The 26,769-nt window shown below is 45.8% G+C and overlaps 2 protein-coding genes across 3 annotated transcripts in view; one reads left to right on the forward strand and one right to left on the reverse strand.

Moving 5' to 3' along the window:
* LOC116979250 (sodium- and chloride-dependent neutral and basic amino acid transporter B(0+)-like) overlaps positions 1-14,029 on the reverse strand; it is an 82,457-nt gene extending 68,428 nt beyond the window's left edge. Inside the window, exons 1-4 of the mRNA XM_033030850.1 lie at positions 13,811-14,029; positions 12,790-12,966; positions 7,634-7,734; positions 1,410-1,563 (exon numbers count right to left, since the gene is read on the reverse strand). Of these exons, the coding sequence (XP_032886741.1) occupies positions 1,410-1,563; positions 7,634-7,666 (187 nt within the window). The 5' untranslated portion in view covers positions 7,667-7,734; positions 12,790-12,966; positions 13,811-14,029. The remainder of the gene's footprint in view (positions 1-1,409; positions 1,564-7,633; positions 7,735-12,789; positions 12,967-13,810) is intronic.
* Positions 14,030-22,274: 8,245 nt separating this feature from the next.
* The window catches only part of LOC116979246 (sodium- and chloride-dependent neutral and basic amino acid transporter B(0+)-like), a 40,385-nt gene continuing 35,890 nt past the window's right edge, over positions 22,275-26,769 (forward strand). Inside the window, exons 1-2 of one of the 2 annotated variants that reach the window (XR_004413654.1) lie at positions 22,275-22,447; positions 22,919-23,064. Coding sequence is in view for 1 of the 2 variants with exons in the window: in XM_033030846.1 (XP_032886737.1) it covers positions 22,376-22,447; positions 22,908-23,064 (229 nt within the window). In the remaining variant the exon portion in view is untranslated. Of the gene's footprint in view, positions 22,448-22,907; positions 23,065-26,769 lie in introns of both variants that reach the window. The other variant, XM_033030846.1, reaches the window with a different exon arrangement.

The following is a 26,769-nucleotide window of genomic DNA, read 5'->3' on the forward strand; positions in this document are numbered from 1 at the left end:
GGCCTTTGTCGGTGAATTTAATGGTTCTTTTTTTCACATTTTCCAGAATCCTGTTCCACTTCGCCCTCTTGTGGCGGAGCTTTAAACATACTGGTGGTTATCCCTTTAAGACGCGTCAATGTAATGACGTGTTGACGTAAAGCCATTTGCTTATCAGGCTGGAATTCAAAACAATCAGCGGGAATTCAAAACATAGATAACATAGAGACTCTCAAGGTCAGTGTTTCCATAATAACAGCCATTTTCAAGTCAGCTTCATGCAGCTTTTCAATCAAGCTTTTTAGCAGTTTCAATACAGCTTGCAGCCTTTTAAATACAGCCTTCTTGGCCATTCCAAATACAGCATCTCCTATAGAAGTTGTTCCAAGTAAAGCTTTTTAGCTTTTCCAATACAGCATATTGCAGCTTTCCAGTAAAACTTAATGCAGTAGCTGTCCATTTACTCACGATTCCCTGCGCTGACTTTCAAAGTTTCCAATCTTCGTATTCAGCTAAGCGCAGGTGGTGACCTTGTCCAGTTGACGACGTCAGGCAGATTCTTTGTTCCAGTTTTTGCTTCAATCCCACTCATAGAGAGGAGTTGTTTTACTTTAATGTAATGGCAATTTTAATCCTTTGCATTGTCATTACTAGACAGGCAGGGAGGAGTGAACAAATTTACACAGTCGATAAGAAAAATGAATCTTCCAGTCGTTATTTCCAGTTTTCATTGATTCTTTAATGGTTGTTGTAAAAACAAAGAAGTGAACATACCAGATCCTCTTTATTCTTATCCAAATTGTAGCTTTTCGTTCTTACTATCTGAACTGGTAAAAAAAATGCATTCCTTCTCTCCTGCCGGCTCCAGTCGAGCTGACCACTCCCAATGGTTTCGCTGGCCTAATGATTAGGCCCAAATTTAGATAAAGAGAGGCCCTAAGCTATTTCACTTGTGAGGCCCCCCCGCCCAATCCCCCACCCCCATGACTAGAGGACCATGACTACTCGACAGTGACAGTGTGAAACTTTTAGATCCTAATGTATGTTGTCATTAAACAGTTGGTTTTAAAATACATATTGGATTCACCGTGGAGTGGTAGGCCCTAATCCGATGTATGTCACACCCATCTACGTATCAAAAGACCACCCCTAAACGTACAAAATAATTCTGCAAGAAATATCTAGACAAAATAATAAAATATGCTAACAGTAATCAGCCTAAACAAGAATGGCTCCTACAGTGTCCAATTATATACATTGCAAGAAAAATGTATGATTTAAGGTTGTGAGATTTTTATCAACATTATTGAAACCACACTTTTACCCTGCATAATAAATGTATGTTTGAATTTAATGCTATTTCTAAATCAATTAATTGTTGACATGATTTCTGCCTTTCCCTCTTGAGTATTGTGAAACCTCTACAGTACCTCCTCCGTTCCTGTATGCCAGGTAAGGGAATCTCCAGACGTTGCCCAGACCCACAGCACAGCCGATCACTGAGAGCAGGTAGTCGGTCTTCGAGGACCAGTTGCTTCGCTCCACGTTCTCGTCACTTTCACCCACATCTCCATCGGCGGCAGACTGGGGAGAAACAGACAATGGAATCGTGGGAGTTTCATCTTGTCGGACCTCAAGCAATGAGAACCGTTCCCACCCACCATTCACACACTGAGCTATTCTCAGTATACAGCAATCAGATGGTAAGTTGTCAACATCCAGAACCCCACATGCTGCTCCTTTAGAGGCTGAGATGGTGAGAAATACTGGTAATGCAGAATCCAGGGCAAAAATCAAAAAGGGCAACTTTTCAGCATAATAGTATAAGGGGTATGAGTGTTGTAAAAACAAGCCTGAAGGCTTTGTGTCTCAATGCAAGGAGCATTCGTAATAAGGTGGATGAGTTGAATGTGCAGATAGCTATTAATGACTATGATATAGTTGGGATCACGGAGACATGGCTCCATGGTGACCAAGGCTGGGAGCTGTACATCCAGGGATATTCAATATTCAGGAGGGATAGACAGAAAGGGAAAGGAGTTGGGGTAGCGTTGCTGGTTAGAGAGCAGATTAACGCAATAGAAAGGAAGGACATTAGCTTTGAGGATGTGGAATCGATATGGGTAGAGCTGCGAAACACTAAGGGGCAGAAAACGCTAGTGGGAGTTGTGCACAGGCCACCTAACAGTAGTAGTGGAGTTGGGGATGGCATCAAACAGGAAATTAGAAATGCGTGCAACAAAGGTAAAACAGTTATAATGGGTGACTTCAATCTACATATAGATTGGGTGAATCAAATTGGCATGGGTGCTGAGGAAGAGGATTTCTTGGAATGTATGCGGGATAGTTTTCTAAACCAACATGTAGAGGAACCAACGAGAGAGCAGGCTATTCTAGACTGGGTATTGAGTAATGAGGAAGGGTTAGTTAGCAGTCTTGTTGTGCGTGGCCCCTTGGGCAAGAGTGACCATAATATGGTTGAGTTCTTCATTAGGATGGAGAGTGACATAGTTAATTCAGAAACAAGGGTCCTGAACTTAAAGAAAGGTAACTTTGAGGGTATGAGACATGAATTGGCCAAGATAGACTGGCGATTGATTCTTAATGGGTTGACGGTGGATATGCAATGGAAGGCATTTAAAGACTGCATGAATGAACTACAACAATTGTTCATCCCAGTTTGGCAAAAAAATAATTCAGGGAAGGTAGTGCATCCGTGGATAACAAGGGAAATCAGGGATAGTATCAAAACAAAAGATGAAGCGTACAAATTAGTCAGAAAAAGCAGCCTAAAGGACTGGGAGAAATTCAGAGACCAGCAGAGGAGGACAAAGAGCTTAATTAGGAAAGGGAAAATAGATTATGAAAGAAAACTGGCAGGGACAATAAAAACTGACTGCAAAAGCTTTTATAGATATGTGAAGAGAAAAAGATTAGTTAAAACAAATGTAGGTCCCTTGCAGTCAGAAACGGGTGAATTGATCATGGGGAACAAGGACATGGCAGACCAATTGAATAACTACTTTGGTTCTGTCTTCACTAAGGAAGACATAAAAAATCTGCCAGAAATAGCAGGGGACCGGGGGTCAAATGAGATGGAGGAACTGAGTGAAATCCAGGTTAGCCGGGAAGTGGTGTTAGGTAAATTGAATGGATTAAAGGCCGATAATTCCCCAGGGCCAGATAGGCTGCATCCCAGAGTACTTAAGGAAGTAGCCCCAGAAATAGTGGATGCATGAATGATAATTTTTCAAAACTCTTTAGATTCTGGAATAGTTCCTGAGGATTGGAAGGTAGCTAATGTAACACCACCACTTTTTAAAAAGGGAGGGAGAGAGAAAACGGGGAATTACAGACCAGTTAGTCTAACGTCGGTAGTGGGGAAACTGCTAGAATCAGTTATTAAAGATGGGATAGCAGCACATTTGGAAATTGGTGAAATCATTGGACAAAGTCAGCATGGATTTCTGAAGGGTAAATCATGTCTGACGAATCTCATAGAATTTTTCGAGGATGTAACTAGTAGAGTGGATAAGGGAGAACCAGTGGATATGTTATATCGACTTTCAGAAGGCTTTCGACAAGATCCCACATAAGAGATTAGTATACAAACTTAAAGCACACGGTATTGGGGGTTCAGTATTGATGTGTATAGAGAACTGGTTGGCAGACAGGAAGCATAGAGTAGGAGTAAACGGGTCCTTTTCACAATGGCAGGCAGTGACTAGTGGGGTATCGCAAGGCTCAGTTCTGGGACCCCAGCTATTTACGATATATATTAATGATTTGGACGAGGGAATTGAATGCAACATCTCCAAGTTTGCGGATGACACGAAGCTGGGGGGCAGTGTTAGCTGTGAGGAGGATGCTAGGAGGCTGCAAGGTGACTTGGATAGGCTGGGTGAGTGGGCAAATGCATGGCAGATGCAGTATAATGTGGATAAATGTGAGATCGACTTTGGTGGCAAAAACAGGAAAGTAGATTATTATCTGAATGGTGGCCGATTAGGAAAGGGGGAGATGCAACGACACCTGGGTGTCATGGTACACCAGTCATTAAAAGTAGGCATGCAGGTGCAGCAGGCAGTGAAGAAGGCGAATGGTATGTTAGCATTCATAGCAAAAGGATTTGAGTATAGGAGCAGGGAGGTTCTACTGCAGTTGTACAGGATCTTGGTGAGACCACACCTGGAGTATTGCGTACAGTTTTGGTCTCCTAATCTGAGGAAAGACATTCTTGCCATAGAGGGAGTACAGAGAAGGTTCACCAGACTGATTCCTGGGATGTCAGGACTTTCATATGAAGAAAGACTGGATAGACTCGGCTTGTACTCGCTAGAATTTAGAAGATTGAGGGGGGATCTTATAGAAACTTACAACATTCTTAAGGGGTTGGACAGGCTAGATGCAGGAAGATTGTTCCCGATGTTGGGGAAGTCCAGAACAAGGGGTCACAGTTTAAGGATAAGGGGGAAATCTTTTAGCACCGAGATGAGGAAAACTTTTTTCACACAGAGAGTGGTGAATCTCTGGAATTCTCTGCCGCAGAAGGTAGTTGAGGCCAGTTCATTGGCTATATTTAAGAGGGAGTTAGATGTGGCCCTTGTGGCTAAAGGGATCAGGGGGTATGGAGAGAAGGCAGGTACAGGATACTGAGTTGGATGATCAGCCATGATCATATTGAATGGCGGTGCAGGCTCGAAGGGCCGAATGGCCTACTCCTGCACCTATTTTCTATGTTTTTATGTTTCTATGTTTCTATGACAGAGACCTCAAACATTCATTGTCTAAATGAACATTTAAACAATGAAAGACCTGGATAAAGTGGATGTGGATATGTTTCCACTAGTGGAAGAGTTTCGGACCAGAGGGCAAGGTCTCAGAATAAAAGGATGTACCTGTAGAAAGGAGATGAGGAATTGTTTAGCCAGATGTGTCAGTGGAATTCATTGTCACACAGCTGTGAAGATCGTTTAGGGGTATTTTTAAAGGGGTGATAGACAGGTTCTTGGTTAGTAAGGGTGACAAAGGTTATGGGCTGGAGAATTGGGTTGAGAGGGAAAGATATATCAGCCATGATTGAATGATGGAGTAGATTTGATGGGCTGAGTGGCCTAAATCTGCTCCTAAGATTTTGTACATTCACAGCAGGTGAAACTAAAAAATATTCAATTGTTTTGTTAGTTTAGTTTGGTTTATTGTCATGTGTACAGAGATACAGTGAAAAGCTTTTGTTGCGTGTTAACTAGTCAGCGGAAAGACAATGCATGATTATAATCGAGCCATTCACAGTGTAAAATGCTAGTATAAAATGCGGAGGGTCAAGGAGTGAGGAACTTAACACAATTACGATTAATAGAGAGAAAGTGATGGAATTAAAGGCTGACAAGTCCCCTGGACCTGAAAACTAAAGTTAAAGGTCTTAAAGGAAGTGACTTCTAAGATGGTGAATTAATTGCTTGTGATCTTCCAGAGTTCTCTGAACACTGGTAGGGACCCAGCAAATTGGAAACACAACACCCTTATTCAAAAAAGGAGAGATGCAGGTAACATAACACTTGCCTTTAGGAAAATGCCAGAATCCATTTCGATAAAGAAATTAATCATAATATCACCGACAACGTGAGGGACAATCATGATCAACAATATGGTTTCATGGAAGGACAATCACATTTAATACATTTTCTATAGCTCTGTGGATGTAGTATTTTTGGATTTCCAAAATGATAAAAGGATCAAGGTCAGTGCTCTATCTTTGATTCCAGTGTGAAATGAGTAGGCAGCAAGGGCGTACTGATTGTGGATGATCAGCCATGATCACACTGAATGGCGGTGGTGGCTCGAAGGACCGAATGGCCTATTGTCTATCAAGTTTCAAGGGAACTGATAAAACATCACTGTTAATTCTAACATCCCCTCCAGCAGATTCCTGCTTTCTCTTCAAGAACAAAGAGACCCAGTAAGAAACCCTAAAGCGGCCTTTTCACGGGGCGACTTGACGCAAGAGTTAACCGGAGTTTAACATCGTGGGAACCTCGTGCGATAACAGTGCGGCATTCGTGGACCACCGTGGACCACCGTAGCGCTAACGGCAGGTCATCGTGTAACTTGGTCACTCGGGAGAAAATTCAAGAAAGTTTGAATTTCTCCAAGATTGACTTGTACACTTGTGGTTGAGTATTGCAACATTATATGAACGTAGTAGCCAGTGCGATATCCGTAATAACTCTTGCGGGTACCGTGGGAACTCCTGCGAACGGTGAACCCGGAAGCTGGACAGAGGGAACAGAAGGTGAGTAAAAATTATCTTATGTGGGATTGAATTTAAAAAATAAATAAAAATAAAGATTTACATCCGCATATGGACATCAACTTATTCATGAGTTATGTTAATGAGATTCAAGAAAATAACTATAATCTTTAAAAGGGACTTTAAAAGGGACTTTACTGAAAGGTTACGCATTTTTATGGTCCGTGAGAAATTTTTCACATGTACTTCTTTGAGAGATACAGGTCGGAGTCCTCGGGTCCAGGGGTCCGGAACGCTACCAATCAATGTTGTACAGAGACCCGTGTAAGGAGTGAACTGTACATGCTGGTTTAAACCGAAGACAGACACAAAAAGCTGGAGTAACTCAGCGAGTCAAGCAGCATCTCTGGAGAAAAAAAGCTGATGTTTCGGGACGAGACACATCTTCAGACTCAATTCCGATTATGCTGTCTGAAGAAGGGTTCCGGTGTTGGGGGAGTCCAGAACCAGGGTCCCAGTTTTACAGTCTACCGTGGGAACTCTTTAACTCAGTAAAGTAAAGTAGCCTTTATTGTCATATCAGCGCACAGGCAGCAGTTGACTGTTGCTCTATTCAGTTTCCCAGGGGGTCGGGACGGGACTGGAGTTGGGTGAGAAAGGTGGGGGAGTCGAGGGAGAGGAGGGGGAGACAGATGGGGGTGTCTTCATTTACTGACGGCGGGTGTCTGTCACTGAAACAGGCAGGTGAGATTTCACATCCACCTTGTGTGTGCCTCTCTCTCTCTCTCTCTCCCTCCCTCTTACACAGGCTGAGAGACTCTGCCTCTGTGAGTGTACGTCTCTTTCTCCCCCTCTCCCACACACAGTAAGACCGAGGTACTGTGCTCAGTCCATCTGTGTCTCCCACATACACAGTAAAATATGTCTCCAAATGAGCCAATTCAACCAAGGGAGGATATATATAGTGTGTGAAAAAAAAAGTTACATCATTTGTGTCACGTGTAGTTCACGATGTTCATTCAAGATTTAACGGGAATGCTCGGGAAACGGACAAGTCACTCGCACAAATAGCAGAAATGCCGAGTACCGTGGGAACTCTATCTACTGCCGTTATATCGTGCGAGACTCGTGCTGGACCACGACCTCTTCACTCTGACATCTTGCGTCAACTCGCCCCGTGAAAATGCCGCTTAACTTTCTTGATGTGGAACTGTTCATTGTTCTGCGCCTTTGCAGAATTAATTTTGTTGTACCTCTCCTGTCCTGGGTCCTTTTAAAAATATCATGACCAGAAAGATGCACAGGCCTCAAGGTCTAGTCCGATCACGTGTCGATACTTGGTCAGCTCAGTATCTTAAGTTTATAATGGGGATTGTGACTAGCATTTGCTGTTGATTCACTTACCCCATCAAACACCACCTGTTCCATCTGTGACATTTCTCACTGGATTCTTCAGTCACTTCAGAAATGTCTAGAGGCCAATGTCCTCAGCCTTAGTGGAATGCCTGGGAGGAAGAACTTGTTCAGCACAACTCTCCAACTATAAATACCAGCACTTGCTTTGCATTTTATAAACATGATGTAGTTTGTTGGGATATATAACCTCTAACAGTACAGCACAGGATCAGGCTCTTTGACCCACAGTATCTGTGTCAACCATGTCACCAATTTAAACTAATCCCATTGCCTGCTCTAATTCTGGCAATATTGCAATGAATTACTTCTACACCTTTTTCAAAGTCCCCACATAGGTCCAGAACTGCAAAAAATACTCCAATCAAGGTTTAATTAGCTGTAGCAAAACTTCCCAACTTTCATACTCAGTCCCAAACAACGAAGCCGCATATGTGACATGCCTTTTTTACCATCCTTTCTACTCATAGTTCCACTAGTGAGTTTGTATCATGAGATCCCTCTGTATGTCATGGAGTCATACAGCACGGAAGCAGGTCCTTTGGCACAACTTGCCTACGCCAACCAAGATGCATCATCTACGCTAGTCCCACCTGCCCTTGTTTGACCCATATCCCTAAACCTTTCCAATCTGTATACCAGTCTAAATGTATTTTAAATGTTGTTACAGTATCTGCATCAACCACCTCCTCTGGCAGCTCATTCCATATCCTTGCTATCGGAATAATGTAATTAAGATGGAATGAGTGCAGGAAAGATTTACGAGGATTTTGCCAGGACTCGAGAACCCGAGCTGCAAGCTCAGGACAAGCTAGGATTATATTCCCTGGAGGACAGGAGGCTGATGGGTGATCTTAGAGATCATGTTGGAATTGATAGTGTGAATACAGGGTCTTTTACCCAGGGTTGAGAAATCAATAACCTGAGGACATAGTTTTAAGTGGAAAGGGGGAAGAATTAATAGGAACCCAAGGGACAGCTTTTTCACTCAGAGGGTGATGGGTATATGGAATAAGCTTCCAAAGGAAGTAGATCAGGCAGGTACTATAACAACATTTAAAAGACACAGGTACATTGATAGGAATAATTTAGAAGGATATTGGCCTAATGTGGGCAAATTGGCTTTTCTTATATGGTGCATTTTGATCGGCATGGAGTGTTTGTGCCAGTTTCCATGCAGTATGAAGCCATGGCACTATGACTATCATAGGTAGTATACTTACAGTCAGATTAAATTGCACTCCAAGGTCAAAATCACATTCCTGGAATCAATTTGTTGGACCTTATTATCATCCCTTTAAATCTTCCATGCTGAACAAGGTGCCACATATCCCTCTAAACCTCAGAAGGCACAGAGTGCAGGAGTAGCTCACCAGGTCAGGCAGCATCTCAGTAGAATCTGGATTCAGAGTAATTGTAGAGGTGGGGGAAAGAAAGCTGGAAGAGAGGAGGGGCAGGACAAAGCCTGGCAGGTAATAGGCCAACACAGGTGAGAAGGGTTATTTGATAGGCAGATAGTTGGACAAGATGAAAAGACAGACGTTGTGTGACAAAGGATTGAATTATGAATTTTGAAGCTAGAGGATGGAATGTAAGGGGAGGTGAGGAATAGGTGCGAGTCCAGGTGAGCCACAGGGGAGAGGGGAGGAAATGGGAGGGCGGGTTATATGGGGGATGTTCATGTAGTTACCCATAATTGGACAATTCAATGTTCAAAGTGAAGTATTGTTCCCCCAGTTTGCATGTCACCTCACTCTGGCTTTGGTGGAGGCCCAAGACAGAAAGGTTATTATAGGAATGGAAAAGGAGTTAAAATGGTCAGTAACTGGAAGATCCTGCAGACTTTGGCGGACCAAGTGCACGTGTTTGGCGAAACAGTTGCCGAGTCAATGAGGGAGGAGGCATAGGGAGAATCACCCTGGTGTGGGGGTTGGGGTCCGTTGGAGGTGCATCGCGGTCAGTGACTGTGGGACACTTCTGCCGGTGGAGACGGAAGGGGGAGAGAAAGAGGAGGAGAGAGAAGGAGGAGAGAGAAGGGGGAGAGGAGGAGAGAGAAGGGGGCGGGGAGGAGAGAGAAGGGGGAGAGGAGGAGAGAGAAGGGGGAGAGGAGGAGAGGAGAAGGGGTGAGAGGAGGAGAGAGGAAGGGGAGGGAGGCGAGAGAGAGAGGAGGGAGAAAGGGGAGAGGAGGAGAGAGAAAGGGGAGAGGAGGAGAGAGAAGGGGGAGAGGAGGAGAGAGAAGGGGGAGAGGAGGAGAGAGAAGGGGGAGAGGAGGAGAGAGAAGGGGGAGAGGAGGAGAGAGAAGGGGGAGAGGAGGAGAGAGAAGGGGGAGAGGAGGTGAGAGAAGGGGGAGGGGAGGAGAGAGAAGGGGGAGGGGAGGAGAGAGAAGGGGGAGGGGAGGAGAGAGAAGGGGGAGGGGAGGAGAGAGAAGGGGGAGGAGGAGAGAGAAGGGGGAGGGGAGGAGAGAGAAGGGAGAGGAGAGAGAAGGGGGAGGGGAGGAGAGAGAAGGGGAGGGTAGGAGAGAGAAGGGGAGGGGAGGAGAGAGAAGGGGGAGGGGGAGGGGAGGAGAGAGAGAAGGGGGAGAGGAGGAGAGAGAAAAGGGGGAGGAGGAGAGAGAGAAGGGGAGAGAGAGAGAGAGAGAGAGAGAAGGGGGGGACAGAGAGAGAGAGAAGGGGGAGAGAGAAGGGGAAGGGAGAGAAGGGGGGAGAGAGAGAGAGAAGGGGGGGAGAGAAGGGGCGGAGAGAGAGAGAAGGGGGGGGAGAGAGAGAGAGAAGGGGAGGGGAGAGAGAGAGAAGGGGAGGGGAGAGAGAGAGAGAGAAGGGGGGAGAGAGAGCAAAGGGGGGAGAGAGAGAGAAGGGGGGGAGAGAGAGGCGGAGCGAGAGAGAGGAGAGAGAGAGAGGAGGGGGAGAGAGAGGAGGGGGAGAGGGAGGAGGGGAGAGAGAGAAGAGGGAGAGAGAGGAGGGGGAGAGAGAGAAGGGGTAGACGGGAGCCTGGGAGTTCTTTTCCCACACAAGCCAAGTTGAAAGCCGCCGAAGGTACGCATCCCTGGGGACAGCCCCCACTCTCTCACGGCCACCCTCCGCGGGCTGTGGATCACGTGGAGCGGAGGTGTGAGACAATGTTCATCCCTTCACAGTGATGTGATGGACGTGGGGGGTCTGGATCAATCACTGACAAGTCCCGTCCCCCGGCAACATCATTTTTGTTGAGCGGCAGTCGGTCCTTTGGCTTGTAGGCGACGGCGCCTTTCGGGTAGGTGGCGTTTTGACAGAACGGTAAGTTTACTTTTAGGCGACGCAGCTTTTCGGTTCGTTGGCTTTTAGGCGTCCCATCCTTTCAATTAGTAGGTGTTTTGTCTTTGTACTCTTTTGGTTTATTGGAGTTTCGGCCTCTTTTGCATTCGGTTCTTTGGCTTCGACTTCTTTGCTTCGGCTTCTCGTCCGCCGGCGCCACGTCCAGGTACCAACTGTTTCTGAGTTGTACAGCTCTGTGCCTATATGACTCAAATTAATCTATTTTATCATTGCTGAAGGAATTCTAGATTTCATCAGGATTTCAACTAAAATCATGACTTGTGCACAGATGGTGGGGACTGAATTTCCAACCTGTTGCAAGTATGGATCAGCAGACAGACACCAGACCCATAAAGGGGTTAAATTATGCATCAGAATTGAACTTCAGGGGACTCGAATAGATACAGTAACATAGATGCGTGCATGAACATGAGAGTACCTATAGTCAGGTTTAGAGATACAGCATGGAAACATAGAAAATAGGTGCAGGAGTAGGCAATTCGGCCCTTCGAGCCTGCACCACCATTCAATATGATCATGGCTCAATATGATCATGAACTCAGTATCCTGTACCTGCCTTCTCTCCATACCCCCTGATCCCTTTAGCCACAAGGGCCACATCTAACTCCCTCTTAAATATAGCCACTGAACTGGCCTCAACTGCCTTCTGTGGCAGAGAATTCTAGAGATTCACCACTCTCTGTGTGAAAAATGTTTTCCTCATCTCAGTCCTAAAAGATTTCCCCCTTATCCTTAAACTGTGACCCCCCTGTTCTGGAGACAGGCCCATCGGTTCACTGAGTCCACGCTGACCATCGATTACATTATCCCACTTTCTCATTCACTTCTTATACAATAGGGACAATTTACAGAGGCCAAGTAACCGGCAAACATGCACGTCTTTGTGATGTGGCAGGAAACCAGAGTACCCAGAGGAAACTCACGCTGTCACTAGAACTATGTGAATGGATTATTAGGACGGATGATTTCTTGATTAGTATGGATGATTCTTGATTAGTACGGGTGTCCAAGGCTATGGGGAGAAGGCTGGAGAAGGGTTAGGAGTGAGACATAGATCGGCCATAATTGAATGGTAGACTTGATTGGCCGAATGCTGTTCCTATCACATGATCTCATAGAAACATAGAAAATAGGTGCAGGAGGAGGCCATTAGGCCCTTCGAGCCAGCACCGCCATTCATTGTGATCATGCTGATCATCCCCAATCATTAACCCGTGCCTGCCTTCTCCCCATATCCCTTGTCTCCACTAGCCCCTAGAGCTCTATCTAACTCTCTCTTAAATCCATCCAGTGATTTGGCCTCCGCTACCCTTTGTGGCAGGGAATTCCACAAATTCACAACTCTCTGGGTGAAAATGTTTTTTCTCACCTCTGTCTTAAATGGCCTCCACTTTATTCTAAGACTGTGGCCCCTGGTTCTGGACTCGCCCAACATTGGGAACATTTTTCCTACACCTAGCTTGTCCAGTCCTTTTATAATTTTATATGTTTCTATAAGATCCCCCCCTCACACTTCTTAACTCCAGTGAATGCAAGCCTAGTCTTTTCAATCTTTCCTCATATGACAGTCCCGCCATCCCAGGGATCAATCTCGTGAACCTACGCTGCACTGCCTCAATCACAAGGATGTCCTTCCTCAAATTAGGAGACCAAAACTGTGCACAATACTCCAGATACAAAACTGTACTCAATACTCCAATACTTATGATTTTATGATTGATGGTCATGTATCGCTAAACTAAACTATGCTAAACTATTCTTGTGTACTGTCGGAAACAACATAAACTCATCAATACAAATGAGCTTAATGACATGTAACATAAATAGTTTTCTTACCGGTGCAAAGTAAGTGAGTATTCTCACAGACTGCCAAAGACTGTCTATGTGACAAGCATAGACCAGGCCATCGCAACAGGTGCCATTCTCAGTGTAAATGGCGACAAGAGCTACAGAGGAGCCACTGCAGCAAAATGCCAGTTAAATTACAATAAAAGAACCTCGGCTGCTGGGAATCTGAAATAAAAAAAGGCAAAAATCAATGTTTCAGGTCAGTGACCCATCATCGGGATGGGAAAATATAGAAAGCAAGTTAATTTTCAGTAAATGAGTTATTGCAGTAGTTAAAAATACCTGTGAAATCCATATACCACTCCCTTTGCCTGGCCTGAGGGTGTTTTGACCAGTGAGGCCTACAGACGTCTCCCGAAGCATCGACCTCACGGAGATGCTGACCAGACTACCAGGTCTTGGCCTTGAGGTACCACCAACCAAACCGACCGAGTGCAGGGCCCGACTGAGAGCAGGCCCAGACTTCCAGGAGGGCCCCACGCTGTATCCCGGCATTGAGGCCTGATGAGGCTGACGACCCGTCCTCACAGAGACGCCGATCCAACCAGATCTCACCGAGTGCTGACTTCGACACTGAGGAAGGGGAAATCGTGCTTGACAAATCTTCTGGGATTTTTTGAGGATGTAACAAGTAAAATGGACAAAGGAGTGTCAGTGGATGTGGTGTACCTGGACTTTCAGAAAGCCTTTGATAATGTCGCACTCAGGAGATTAGTGGGCAAAATTAGAGCACATGGTATTGGCGGTAGGGTATTGACATTGATAGAAAATTGGTTGGCAGACCGGAAGCTGGGGCCGCAGCTATTTACAATATACGTTAATCATTTAGATCAGAGGTCGGCAACCTTGTTCTGCATAGGGTGAGGAACCATGTCTGTGAGCGGATTGCGGGCCACATCTATCGCCATAGTTAATAAATGGAGGTAATAATACATCTATACTATTACTAAAACTCTCATCTTGACCACTTCCGGTCTGCATTGTTTTTAAACTTGTGCAAAAACGGTACCATATATCGCCACCTTACTCGCCTCCGCTCCAAGCGCACCAAGTTTTGTTCCGATTGACGGAAGATTACAAAAGTTATGAAGGTTTATAAAATCATGAGATCAGCAGATTGATCTTCTTGCCTGTCGTCACCATGAAGGTGACGTCCCTCGGGCACCCGCTGGAGAATAAACACCCCAGAGGCGGGGCTGAGTCCGTGACCATGTCCACAAGCCGCCGCTTGTCCACAAGCCACTGCCCGTCCACCTGTCTCCGCCCATCCACAAGCCACCGCCCGTCCAGAAACCGCCGAGAATAAAGCTGATGCAGCGGAGTGTGGGCTGTGTTCCGCGGGCGGGGGCTGTGATTCCGACAGGCGCTGGGGACGGGAGCAGCTGAGTGAACCTGGAGCCCCCCCCCCCCCATACCGGCCCCCACCACAACCCCCCCTCCACCACACCCCCCCCTCCACCACACACCCCCCTCCACCACACACCCCCCTCCACCACACCCCCCCCCCCCTCTCCACCACCCCCCCCCCCTCTCCACCACACAACCCCCCCTCTCCACCACAACCCCCCCCTCTCCACCACAACCCCCCCCTCCTCTCTCCACCACAACCCCCCCTCTCCACCACACCATAGCATGATTTTTCAAGCTGGCATTCCAACAGTCGCAGTTACGTTTTGAAGGCAATGATGTGTCCACACATTTCATGTATGAGTTGATTTCTTCCCTGAAGTTTAACATTTAAATTGTTTAAATGATCTGTTTAATGTACCATAAATGCTAGACTCAAAGGCCATTTAGGATCGCGAAATTCTGAGGCATTGACATTTTGTACCTTCGAGGAATGTTGCTATTTCTTCCTGCAGAGCGTATACTCTTTCTAACATTGCACCTCGACTGAGCCACCGAACGTCGCAGAAGTAGAGCAGGTCTTCATACTGGGCCTCTGCTTCATATGGTTGGTGTGCACACTTCCAACACATCCTCCAATTTCTACCAAGTACCTCCTTATACCACATCAACTATTGTTCCCACCTATCATTTGTTTGCTTTGCAAGGAGGGCTGAGAACACAAACCTGATCATGTGCATTGAACCTGTATTCTCTTTGACTTCCACCATAATGATGTTTCCGATCAGATTGTTTCAACCTTAGGAAACAGGTTAGGAAGAACCAAACTCAGTCTAGTTCTGAGCGTTCTTTTCATGAGAAGCTGGAGTATACCCCGTGGTAGATTGTGGTGTGGTACGATATTTAGGTAAGAAACTAGATAGCCGCAGTGACATTTTGAATTGCCTTCAAGAACTTGTTTCTTTAGAGCTTCTTTGACAAGTAATGCATCACTGGTCAAGCTTTTCTTACATGCATCATAAGCATTTTTTTGCTCTTTGGACCATACCCATTTTGCATCCTTTTTTAACAACTTGTGAAGAGGAGCTAGCTTTGTGGTTAATGGGTAAGAAAGTTTGAGTAATACTGTACCATACCCAGGAAGGAGTGAAGTTTATATGTATTCTGCAGTTTTGGGCCATTTGTTATAGCTTCAATCTATTGCTTCACTGGTTGTAGTCTATGATAATCCACTTTACAACCAAGATACACAACTTCTGACTGTAAGAATGCACATTTGCATCTTTTTAACTTTACACTGTGCTCATCAAGCTGCTTCAAAACTTTACTGAGTATCTCGAGATTCTCCTCCTCAGTATCAGTTGCAATCAGTAAGTCATCTTGATTGATCAAACAATGTGATATTCCTTACAGAATCTTGTCCTTGTTCTGGGAAGATTTTTGGTGCTGACATCACACCAGAGGGCACTTTTGTGTAGGAATACAGTCCCGTGTGTATGTTTATCATGAGGTACTGCTGGCTCTTACAGTCGCCATTTAGCTGGGCATATGCATGTGTAACTGTAGGTCTAGCCTCAAAAATACCTTGGAACCAGTAAGTTCAGCGTACAAATCTTGTGAGGTTGGTAATGGATACTGTTCATCATCTACTGCCTGTTTGATGGTCACTTTATTGTCTCCACACAATCTCACTGTGTTCTCCACTTTCGGCACCACTACTATTGAAATAGCCCAATCTCTGTGATCTGTTTTAAAGAGCACATCGTTTTGTTCCAACTTTTTGATTTCAGCTTTCACTTTACTTTTCAGTGAATATGGCACTGGTCGCTGTCTACAGTGGACAGATTTCACTTGGGGCCGAATCTTGATGTGTACTTGCTCACCTTTTATACCAGCGTAGTTGTCCTTGAACATAGCATGGTGTTTCTCCAATAACTGATCCAGTTTTGGTGGCGTTTCAACTTGACATATAGATTTCCAGACCAGTTTCAGTACGCTGAGACAATCTTTGCCCATCAACGTTGCCCTATTGACATAGCTCGTGACAACTATTGGCAGCTTCGGAGACTTGCCTTTGTGTTGTACATCACACACTATCTCTCCACATGTCTCCAATACTTCTCCTTAGTACATTTTCAGTTGAACATTTGTTTATGAGAGAGGTGTACAGCTAAACTTGGATTAATAGGTGTCTGGGCTTATAATTGTACAATCAGCAGCCATATTAATATGTGTAGTAATGTATTGATTATTTACTCTGACCTTTGTCTGAAAATCTTTCTTTCCAGACCCACCGTTTGGTTTTGTCTATCCTTTTGATCTGCTTTGTCCTGTGATGGTACTCGGCATGCTGATGCAATGTGGCCTTTCCTTTGAGCACGTAGAGACCTTGAACTGGCACTTATTTGCTTTGTGTTGGCCATTACATCGATCGCATGTATCTGTTTTTTTTGCAGAACTTTGATGTGAAGGCTTTTTTCCTATTCTGTCATGCTTGTGTTTTGGAACTGCCTTTTGACTGTTGACTGTGCCCGCATGTGTTGTTGGAACATCACATGCACTTTGAGATACCATCTCCATGGCCAAGGCAGTTTTGCATGCAAAAGCAAATGTAAGGGCTGGTGTGTTCAGTAATTTTGATTGGATTCGCTCATCCAGCAATCTGCATTCAAATCTATCACGCAAAGCCCGATCCAAAAATGTCCCAAAATTGCAGTATAGGGAAATTTCTTCAATGAGATAATGTACTCACCCACAGTCTCGCCAGACTTCTGGTTTCTACACTGAAATTGAGTGGGCATAGGGTAGAAGGGAGCATCAAGTTTTGAAACATTGAAACAACAGTTTCAAATGAAACATTCTTTACTTTCTCCGGGACTAGGATATTAGTGAGAATTGCATAAACTTCAGGCTCAATTTCAGTTAATAGAATGGCCTTTTTATGTTCTCTGATGGCCTGGTTTTGTGTTCCTGCACTTGATCAACATCCTCCATTTTTTCAGCTTCAATAATATTAATTGTATAAAAAAAACATATGATGAGCATTTGACGGCACAGGGCCTGTACTCGCTGGAGTTTAGAAGAATGAGGAGGGACGTATAGAAAGGCTTGGATAGAGTGGATGTTTCCACTAGTGGGAGAGTCTAGGACTAGAGGTCATAGCCTCAGAATTAAAGAACATTCTTTTAGGTAGGAGATGAGGAGGAATATCTTTAGTCAGACGGTGATGAATCTGAGGAATTCTTTGCCACAGAAGGCTATGGAGGCCTTCAATTAATATTTTTAAGGCAGAGATAGATAGATGCTTGATTAGTATGGGTGTCGGGGGTTATTGGGAGAAGTCAAGAGAATGGAGTTAGGAGGGAGAGATGATTGAATGGTGGAGTAGACTCGATGGCCGAATGGCCTAATTTGGTTGATATCATTTATGACCTTATGACAAAACATTTCCATTCGCTCACGGTATGTGGTAAAGGTTTCATGGTTCTTGTCGAAAGTCCCTAGTCGGCCAATGTATCCCATGGACATCATGTTGCCATGCAGACAATACAAAATTTGCCTGACAATCTCTAGATGATTTGTGCAGCTGTGTTTTACACTACAGTCACATGCATAAAAGGATCTGCAGACTATCGTGTCCAGTTCACAAACACCTTTGACAAAGCTCCGTATTTGCCATTTTAAATGTTAAATAATACTGCACATTGCAAAACAGTTCTGCACTGAATTTAACGGTTGATCCAATTCTCATCCCCATTTGTAAGATATTACAGTATGGCATAGACAGAAACGGACACAGGTTTCAGTGAAGCAGTTGCCAGTCTGGGTCTTCTATATTTTACAAAAATATACTGCGCATACATACTCATGCACATATTCAAGGGACTATGTGTACTAGACATCCCGTGAACCCGTTGGGCCCAGTTGGGCCCAAATTACGCAGGTGCGGATACTGGGTCCGGCAATCCTCCCCGTTGTGACGCCAGTCAAAATGATGATTTGTAAATGGCAGCTGGCTCGGCAACCCTCTCCCTACTGCGCTGGCGTGGCTGATGGGGCCGGCAAGTGGGGAGGGGCACGGCTTCAGGCGGCGGCAGTGGGGGAACTTTCTGGATGGCTAGTATGAGTGTTGGGGGCCGAAGGGACTGTTTTACAGAGGGCTAGTATGGACATTATGGGCCGAATGGATTCTTGGATTCATAGTTCACTCACTCACAGCTGGTGGGTTCACAGTTCACTCACTCACGGCTGGTGGGCTCACAGTTCACTCACTCACGGCTGGTGGGCTCACAGTTCACTCATTCACTGCAGGTGCGCTGACAGTTCACTCATGGCTGGTGGGCTCAATTCACTCACTCGCGGCTGTTGGGCTCACAGTTCACTCACTCGCGGCTGTTGGGCTCACAGTTCACTCACTCAGGCTGTTGGGTATCACAGTTCATTCACTCACGGCTGGTGGGCTCACAGTTAACACTCACGGCTGGTGGGCTCACAGTTCACTCACTCACTGCTGGTGCGCTCACAGTTCACTCACTCACTGCTGGTGCGCTCACAGTTCACTCACTCATGGCTGGTGGGCTCACAGTTCACTCACGGCTGGTGGGCTCACAATTCACTCACGGCTGGTGGGCTCACAGTTCATTCACTTACGGCTGGTAGGCTGAATTCACTCACTCAAGGCTGGTGAGCTCACAATTCACTCATGGCTGGTGGGTTCACAGTTCAATCATGGCTGGTGGGCGCACAGTTAACTTACTCACGGCTGGTGGGCTCACAGTTCACTCATGGCTGGTGGGCTCACACTTCGCTCATTCACTGCTGGTGGGCTGACAGTTCAATCAGGGCTGGTGGGCTCACAGTTCACTCATTCACGGCTGGTGGGCTCACAGTTCACTCACTCACGGCTGGTGGGCTCACAATTCACTCACTCACGGCTGGTGGGCTCACAGTTCACTCACTCACGGCTGGTGGGCTCACAGTTCAATCTAGTCACAGCTGGTGGGATCAAAGTTCACTCGCTCATGGCTGGTGGGCTCACAGTTCACTCATGGCTGGTGGGCTCACACTTCACTCATTCACTGCTGGTGGGATCACAGTTCACTCACTCATGGCTGGTGGGCTCACAGTTCAATCTAGTCACAGCTGGTGGGATCAAAGTTCACTCGCTCATGGCTGGTGGGCTCACAGTTCACTCACTCACGGCTGGTGGGCTCACAGTTCACTCATGGCTGGTGGGCTCACACTTCACTCACTCACGGCTAGTGGGATCACAGTTCACTCACTCATGGCTGGTGGGCTCACAGTTCACTTATGGCTGGTGGGCTCACAGTTCACTTATGGCTGTTGGGCTCACAGTTCACTCACTCACGACTGGTGGGCTCACAGTTCACTCACTCACGGCTGGTGGGCTGACAGTTCACTCACTCACTGCTGGTGGGCTCACAATTCACTCACGGCTAGTGGGTTCACAGTTCACTCACTCACGGCCGGTGGGCTCATAGTTTATTCACTTACGGATGGTGGGCTCACAGTTCACTGTTGGCTGGTGGGCTCACAGGCTGGTGGGCTCACAGTTTACTCACGGCTGGTGGGCTCAAAGTTCACTCACGGCTGGTGGGCTCACAGTTCACTCACTCACAGCTGGTGGGCTCACAGTTCACTCACTCATGGCTGGTGGGCTCACAGTTCATTCACTTACGGCTGGTAGGCTGACTTCACTCACTCAAGGCTGGTGGGCTTACAGTTCACCCACTCACGGCTGTGGCTCACAGTTCACTCACAGCTGGTGGGCTCACAGTTCACTCACTCACGGCTGCTGTGCTCACAGTTCACTCACTCACGTATGGTGGGCTCACAGTTATTCACGCACGGCTGGTGGGCTCACCATTCACTCATGGCTGGTGGGCTCACAGTTCACTCACGGCTGGTGGGCCGACAGTTCACTCAATCATGGCTGGTGGGCTCACAGTTCATTCATGGCTGGATGGCTGAAAGTTAACTCACGGCTGCTGGGCTCATAGTTCACCCACTCATGGCTGTGGCTCACAGTTCACTCACGGCTGGTGGGCTCACAGTCCACTCACTCAGGTTGGTGGGCTCACAGTTCACTCACTCACGGCTGCTGTGCTCACAGTTCACTCACTCACGTATGGTGGGCTCACAGTTACTCACGCACGGCTGGTGGGCTCACCGTTCACTCATGGCTAGTGGGCTCACACTTCACTCATTCACGGCTGGTGGGCTGACAGTTCACTCATTCACTGCTGGTTGGCTGATAGTTTACTCTCACTCACGGCTGGTGGGCTCACAATTCACTCACGGCTAGTGGGCTCACAGTTTACTCACTCACGGCTGGTGGGCTCATAGTTTATTCACTTATGGCTGGTGGGCTCACAGTTAACTGATGGCTGGCTGGCTCACAGGCTGGTGGGCTCACAGTTTACTCACGGCTGGTGGGCTCACAGTTCACTCACGGCTGGTGGGCTCACAGTTCACTCACGGCTGGTGTGCTCACATCTCACTCACAGCTGGTGGGCTCATAGTTTACTCACTTATGTCTTGTGGGTTCACAGTTCACTCACGGCTGGTGGGCTAACAGTTCACTCACTCACGGCTGGTGGGCTCACAGTTTACTCACTCACGGCTGGTGGGCTCACAGTTCACTCATTCATGGCTGGTGGGCTCACAGTTCACTAACGACTGGTGGGCTCACAGTTCACTCACGGCTGGTGGGCCGACAGTTCACTCACTCATGGATGGTGGGCTCAGTTCACCCACTCACAGCTCACTCACTCTCCCACACACACACGCCCTCCATCTTTCACACATACACCCTCCATCTCTCATACACACACGCTCCATCTCTCTCACACACACACACTCCATCTCTCTCACACACACACACTCCATCTCTCTCACACACACACACACACACACACACACACTCCATCGCTCACACACACACTCACACACACACACACACCATCCATCTGTCACACTCACCCTCCATATCTCTCTCACACACACACACACACACACACACACACACCCTCCATCTCTCTCTCCCACACACACATGCCATCTCTCACACACACACACAAACACCCTCCATCTCTCACACACACCTTCCATCTCTCACACACACCCTCCAACTCTTCCTCTTCTTCTTCTTGCATATGGTGTGCACATGAAGGACAACTTGTTCTATTTGATCTTATTTGATTGTGCACGGCAGGTTGATTGCATTCGACGAAACAGGGCGGGCCACTTGAAGGTTGCAATCTCCCACCCCAACCCTCCATATCTCACAAACACACACACCATCCATCTCACATACACACACTCCAACTCGCACACACCATGCACCCTCCACCTCTCACACACACCCTCCATCTTTCTCACACACACACACACACCCTCCCTCTCACACACACACCCACACCCTCCATCTCTCACACACACACACAATCTCTCACACCCACACCCTCCATCTCTCTCTCTCACACACACACACACACCTTCCATCTCTCACACACACACACAATCTCTCACACACATGCCCTCCATCTCTCACACACACACACACACACACACACACTCCATCTCTCTCTCTCCCACATACGCACCCGTTCCCCCAACACTCTCGCTCTCTCGCTCTCTCTCTCCCCCCAGAGAAAACCCATGTGGTCACGGTGAGAACATGAGGATCAAACCCAGGTGTCTGGCGCTGTAAGGCAGAAACTCTAGCACGCTCCACCGTCCCACTTCTACTGGGGTGGAGTGAAATCCATTCAAAAATGTTAACTGGACAGCGGAAATATTTTGGAGTCATTGCAATAACTTTCTGCTGTTAGAGAAAGTAAGCCATGTGTTAAGTAAATGTTCTCTTCCCCTGCTCTTTGCATCAGTTTGCAAATTTTACTTCTACCTTGTCAATAAAACAATCGATAAAGAATAACTGTACTTTGGTCTCTGAATTCTAAAGATAATACAATTGGAGATATTGTCCATTTGTTTGCCAAAGTACTCTGGGACCTTGGATGTAACTAATCAGAGCAAAGAGAGCATTTAAATTATATACTGCATAATAGACTGGCTTCTTTCCATGGAAGAGTTTGTTGTACTTTGCACCCTTTAGCAAATATACGGTGGTAGGATTATTCAGCAGATGCTAAGAGCAGTTGAAAGACACAAGTAAATAGAAGTCATTTTTCATTAATATCCAAAAATGAGCAAGCAAGCTATTCCGTTAGTTAGTCTCTCACAGAATGACTATCAGACACACCCTCCAGACGACACAGTGAGTATTTTTTTAACAAAATAAGTATATACTGATATAAGACCTGAGGGATACTGTGGATTTGGAGATTTGAATTGTTACAAATTTGAATGTCTCACTGGAATTTAGGGACCAAAATACCAACTATTAGCTGCCAATTAAAGAAGAGCTGAATATTCAACAATACACAAAGAGCTGGAAGAACTCAACGGGTCAGGCAGCATATGTGGAGGTAATGAATAGGTGAAGGTTTGGGTTGGGACCATTCTTCAGCTTTCAACCTGAATCATCGCCTAGCTATCCTCTCAACAGATCTGCCTGACTTGCTGAGCTCCTCCAGCACTTTGTGTTTTACTCAAGATTTCAGTATCTGCAGTTTCTTTCGAAAGCTGGATTTTCTGAAGTATGTGAAAACTCTTCTTTGCAGAGTTCTAGTTAGGTTGTGTATAGCTTTTGTCAGTCATTCCCTCTCTTTCCTTAGGTTTCCCCTAGCAGTGAACACGTGGGTGAAAGTGATGAGAACGTGGAACGAGGCAACTGGTCCTCGAAGACCGACTACCTGCTCTCATTGATCGGCTGTGCTGTGGGTCTGGGCAACGTCTGGAGATTCCCTTACCTGGCGTACAGGAACGGAGGAGGTACTGTAGATGTTTCACAATCCACACGAAGGAAAGATAATAATAAAGGAAAGAATGCATTGATTTAACAATGTAAAATTCAATGTTTGAGATAAATATTTGAATGTTAAACTGTAATGATGAAATGAATGATGAACTGAATGTCTGAACTGTCCAACCACCCTTCACTTGTATCCACCTATCTCTTGCCAGGCTTCATTCCACCTCACCTATTTTTTCCAGATTTTTCCCCTACTGCAATCAGTTTGAAGAAGAATCCTGACTTGAAACATCACCTATCCATGTCCTCCAGAGATGCTGACTGACCCACTGAGTTACACTAGCACTGCGTTTTGCTGAACCTTGGAACTGTTGGTTGTTTATAATGTTTTGTTTCCGAGAATGAGGATGATGATTGCCCTGAAGGTCTGGAGTCATGCATACATCAGTCTATCAAGTCCTGGCAACAACCTCATAAATCTTTTCTGCACTCTTTTCAGCTTAATTACATCCTTCCAACAGTAGGGTGACCAAAAGTGAACACAGTACTACTAATACTGCCTCACCAACATCTTGTACAACTATAACATCTTATCCCAACTTTTATACTCAATACCCTGACTGATGAAGGGCAAAAAACCCCTCAAAGAGCTAGAAGAACTCAGCAAGTCAGGCAGTATCTCTGGAAGACATGGATAAGTACCAGAAGCCTTCTTTACCATCCTTGTCCATCTTGGTAACACAAATGAGGCTTGACCACAAGAGATCAGCAAACCTGATGCCTTAATATCCAGTCAGAATGTTGGCATCTGTAGTTCCGTGGCTTGTCCTTGCTGTCCTTTCTTCAATCTTCCAGAGCTTCAGCTGTGGCTAAAGATGATGCAAATACCTCTGCAAGGGCCTCCAAGTGTGCAAGTTCAGCTCCCAGGGATGTATTTAGATGGTTTATCACAAGGGCAATATGTAGATGACAAACAGGAGCGAACCAGGATATATCTTCTATCTCCGGGAGTCTAGTAGTATTGATGTGGATTGTCAACAGTCTCTCAGTCTTTATCATTGCGTCCACGATAAAGTTCCTGTGTGTTGGCAGTGATTAAGCCAATTGGTAAAAATTTACTGATGAACAGAGGCCCAGCGGTAGAGCTGCTAGCTCACAACGCCAGAAACCCAGGTTCGATCCTGAGTACGGGTGCTGTCTGTATGGAGTTTGCACATTTAGTTTAGAGATGCAGTGCGGAAACAGGTCCTTCAACACACAAAGGACAATTTACAACCTAAGCCAATTAACCTACGAACCTGTACGTCTTTGGAATATAGGCGGAAACCTGAACACCCGTGGAAAACTCACGTGGTCCATAGGGAGAACATACAAACCATACAGAGAGTATCCATTGTTCTCCCTGTGACTGTTGGTTTTCTCCAGGTGCTGCGGTTAGCTCTCACATTCCAAAGAAATGCAGTTTTGTTGGTTAATTGTCCTTTGATAATAGCTTCTGGTGTGTGGGGAGTGGATGAGAAAGTGGGATAACATGGAATGGGTGATCGATGGTCGGCATGGATTTGGTTGGCTGAAGGGCCTGTTTCCACGCTGAATCTCTAAACTTATAAGGATTTCAATTCATTAATGAGAATCCCAGAGCCAATCCATCTGGTGCACTGATCATGCTTTGAGGAAAATACTTGGATTGGGGTTCTACTGGATGAAGCTGGATGAAGTTTCAACAAAATCAGTGTAGTTTCATCCAAAAATTATAACATAGCTCAGGGAATGCTGCATTTAATGCTATAGTCATCTATTCATGCATGTTGGGTCCTTCCAATTCCAGAATCAAAATCTATGTAGAGGAGTTTCAGTTGGGAGTACAATTGTGTGTTCACCAATCAGGGCTGGCCTTAGGAAGTGCGTGGGCCCAATTGGGAACTATTTTCATAGAAATATAATTATATAATTATAAATTAGTCATATTCAGGCACGTGTCGTGAGTAAACAGAAAATAGGTGCAGGAGCAGGCCATTCAGCCCTTCGAGCCTATACCGCCATTCAATATGATCATGGCTGATCATCCAACTCAGTATCCTGTACCTGCCTTCTCTCCATACCCCCTGATCCCTTTAGCCACAAGGACCACATCTAATTCACTCTTAAATATAGCCAATGAGCTGGCCTCAACTACCTTCTGTGCTAGAGAATAGTAAGATTAAACGAGAACTTACCAGTTTGAAGTTTGATCTTTATTTTATGAGGAGTAACGTTGAGGGAATACGTGAAGAACCCCGCTAGGATGCATGCGTGTCATTCTTCAAAGCAGCGGTGTGGAATCACAGGTAACTATAATGACTAAACATAGTAAGATTAGAGAAGAGATACCAGTTGAGTATATGATCAAGGGTGGGAGCAGAGGGCATGTATTCCCTCAACGTTACTCCTCATAAAATAAAGATCAAACTTCAAACTGGTAAGTTCTCGTTTAATCTTACTATTTTACTTCGGAGTCACGTGAGTGACTACGTGAAGACTTTAAAGCTCTGTGATTTCATGCCGTGGAAAAAGTCCATGCCTCACTTCTGCCTTGATTGTGGGGAGAATAGTGTTAACATCATTAGATATCAATACGATATTGAAACAACGAAAATGTTTTATTAAATCCAAATCATAGCCCCTATTTATGGGTGAAATCATATTACAGAACTTAAAAGTGTTTCTGCAAATGTTCCAGGTTCTATGACCGGTTTATGATAAAATCGTTGGAACGTTCTTTCCGTTGACCATCCTGCAGTCTTGAGGATTTGGTCCATAGGAACATCCAACTGTATTGCTGCTGATGTGGCTGCAGCCCTGGTGGAGTGAGATTTAAAAACATTAGTATCTACTCCTGCCTTTATTAGGACCTGTTTTAGCCATCGTGAGATGGTCTGGGCTGTTACTTTTTTATGTGGCTGTTTGTGGCTAATTAACAGTGCCATTTCTTTCCCTCTGATGATTCTTGTCTGTTCCATGTATAATAGTAAGTGAGTTACTATACAGAGGCGATCATCCGTCGGGTAGGCCCTGAATTCTATTTTTTGCCCTGCTGTTCCCTGTCTGTTCTGTTTAATTAAGTCATGGATATGAAAAGTCAAATTCCCAGATGAAATAGTCAAGTTGTCCAGCCTTAGTTTTTGTAGCGACTGGACCCTTTGTGCCGTGACCAAAGCTATCAGCATGACCATTTTCATAGTTTCTGTAGGGACAGAGCTGTAGGTGGAGACCAGTTTCTCAACATGGTCAATACAATGCTCACGTCCCAAATTTGGGTGTACCTGGTTCTTGGGGGATTCGTATTGAAAATGCCCCTCATGAGTTTGGTTACCAGGGGGTGTGTCCCTACAGAATGCCGCTCTGTTCCTTGCCACAGGTAGTTTGACAGAGCACTTCTGGCGCAGTTGATGGCACTGTAGCTGAGCCCCTCATCGTAGTGAAGGCTGGCCAGAAATTCCAGAACAGACGGAATGTTGTTTGATCTGTGGTTGAGGTTATTGTCGTGACAGTACTTCCCCCATTTCTTGATGTGCACCAAGTACTGTTTTTTGGTGGACTGTCTGTGGGCCGATGCAATCATGTCCATTGTTCGGTCCGTCAGTCCCAGGTGTTGTAGAGGCGCTTTTAGACTCTACAAATTAATAAGTTGGTATGTGTATGACAGGGGTGACTTTCCTGTGTTACTGGATGGACCAGTAAATTTG

This window comes from Amblyraja radiata, chromosome 12, assembly GCF_010909765.2.
Source record: "Amblyraja radiata isolate CabotCenter1 chromosome 12, sAmbRad1.1.pri, whole genome shotgun sequence".
Lineage (NCBI taxonomy): Eukaryota > Metazoa > Chordata > Chondrichthyes > Rajiformes > Rajidae > Amblyraja > Amblyraja radiata.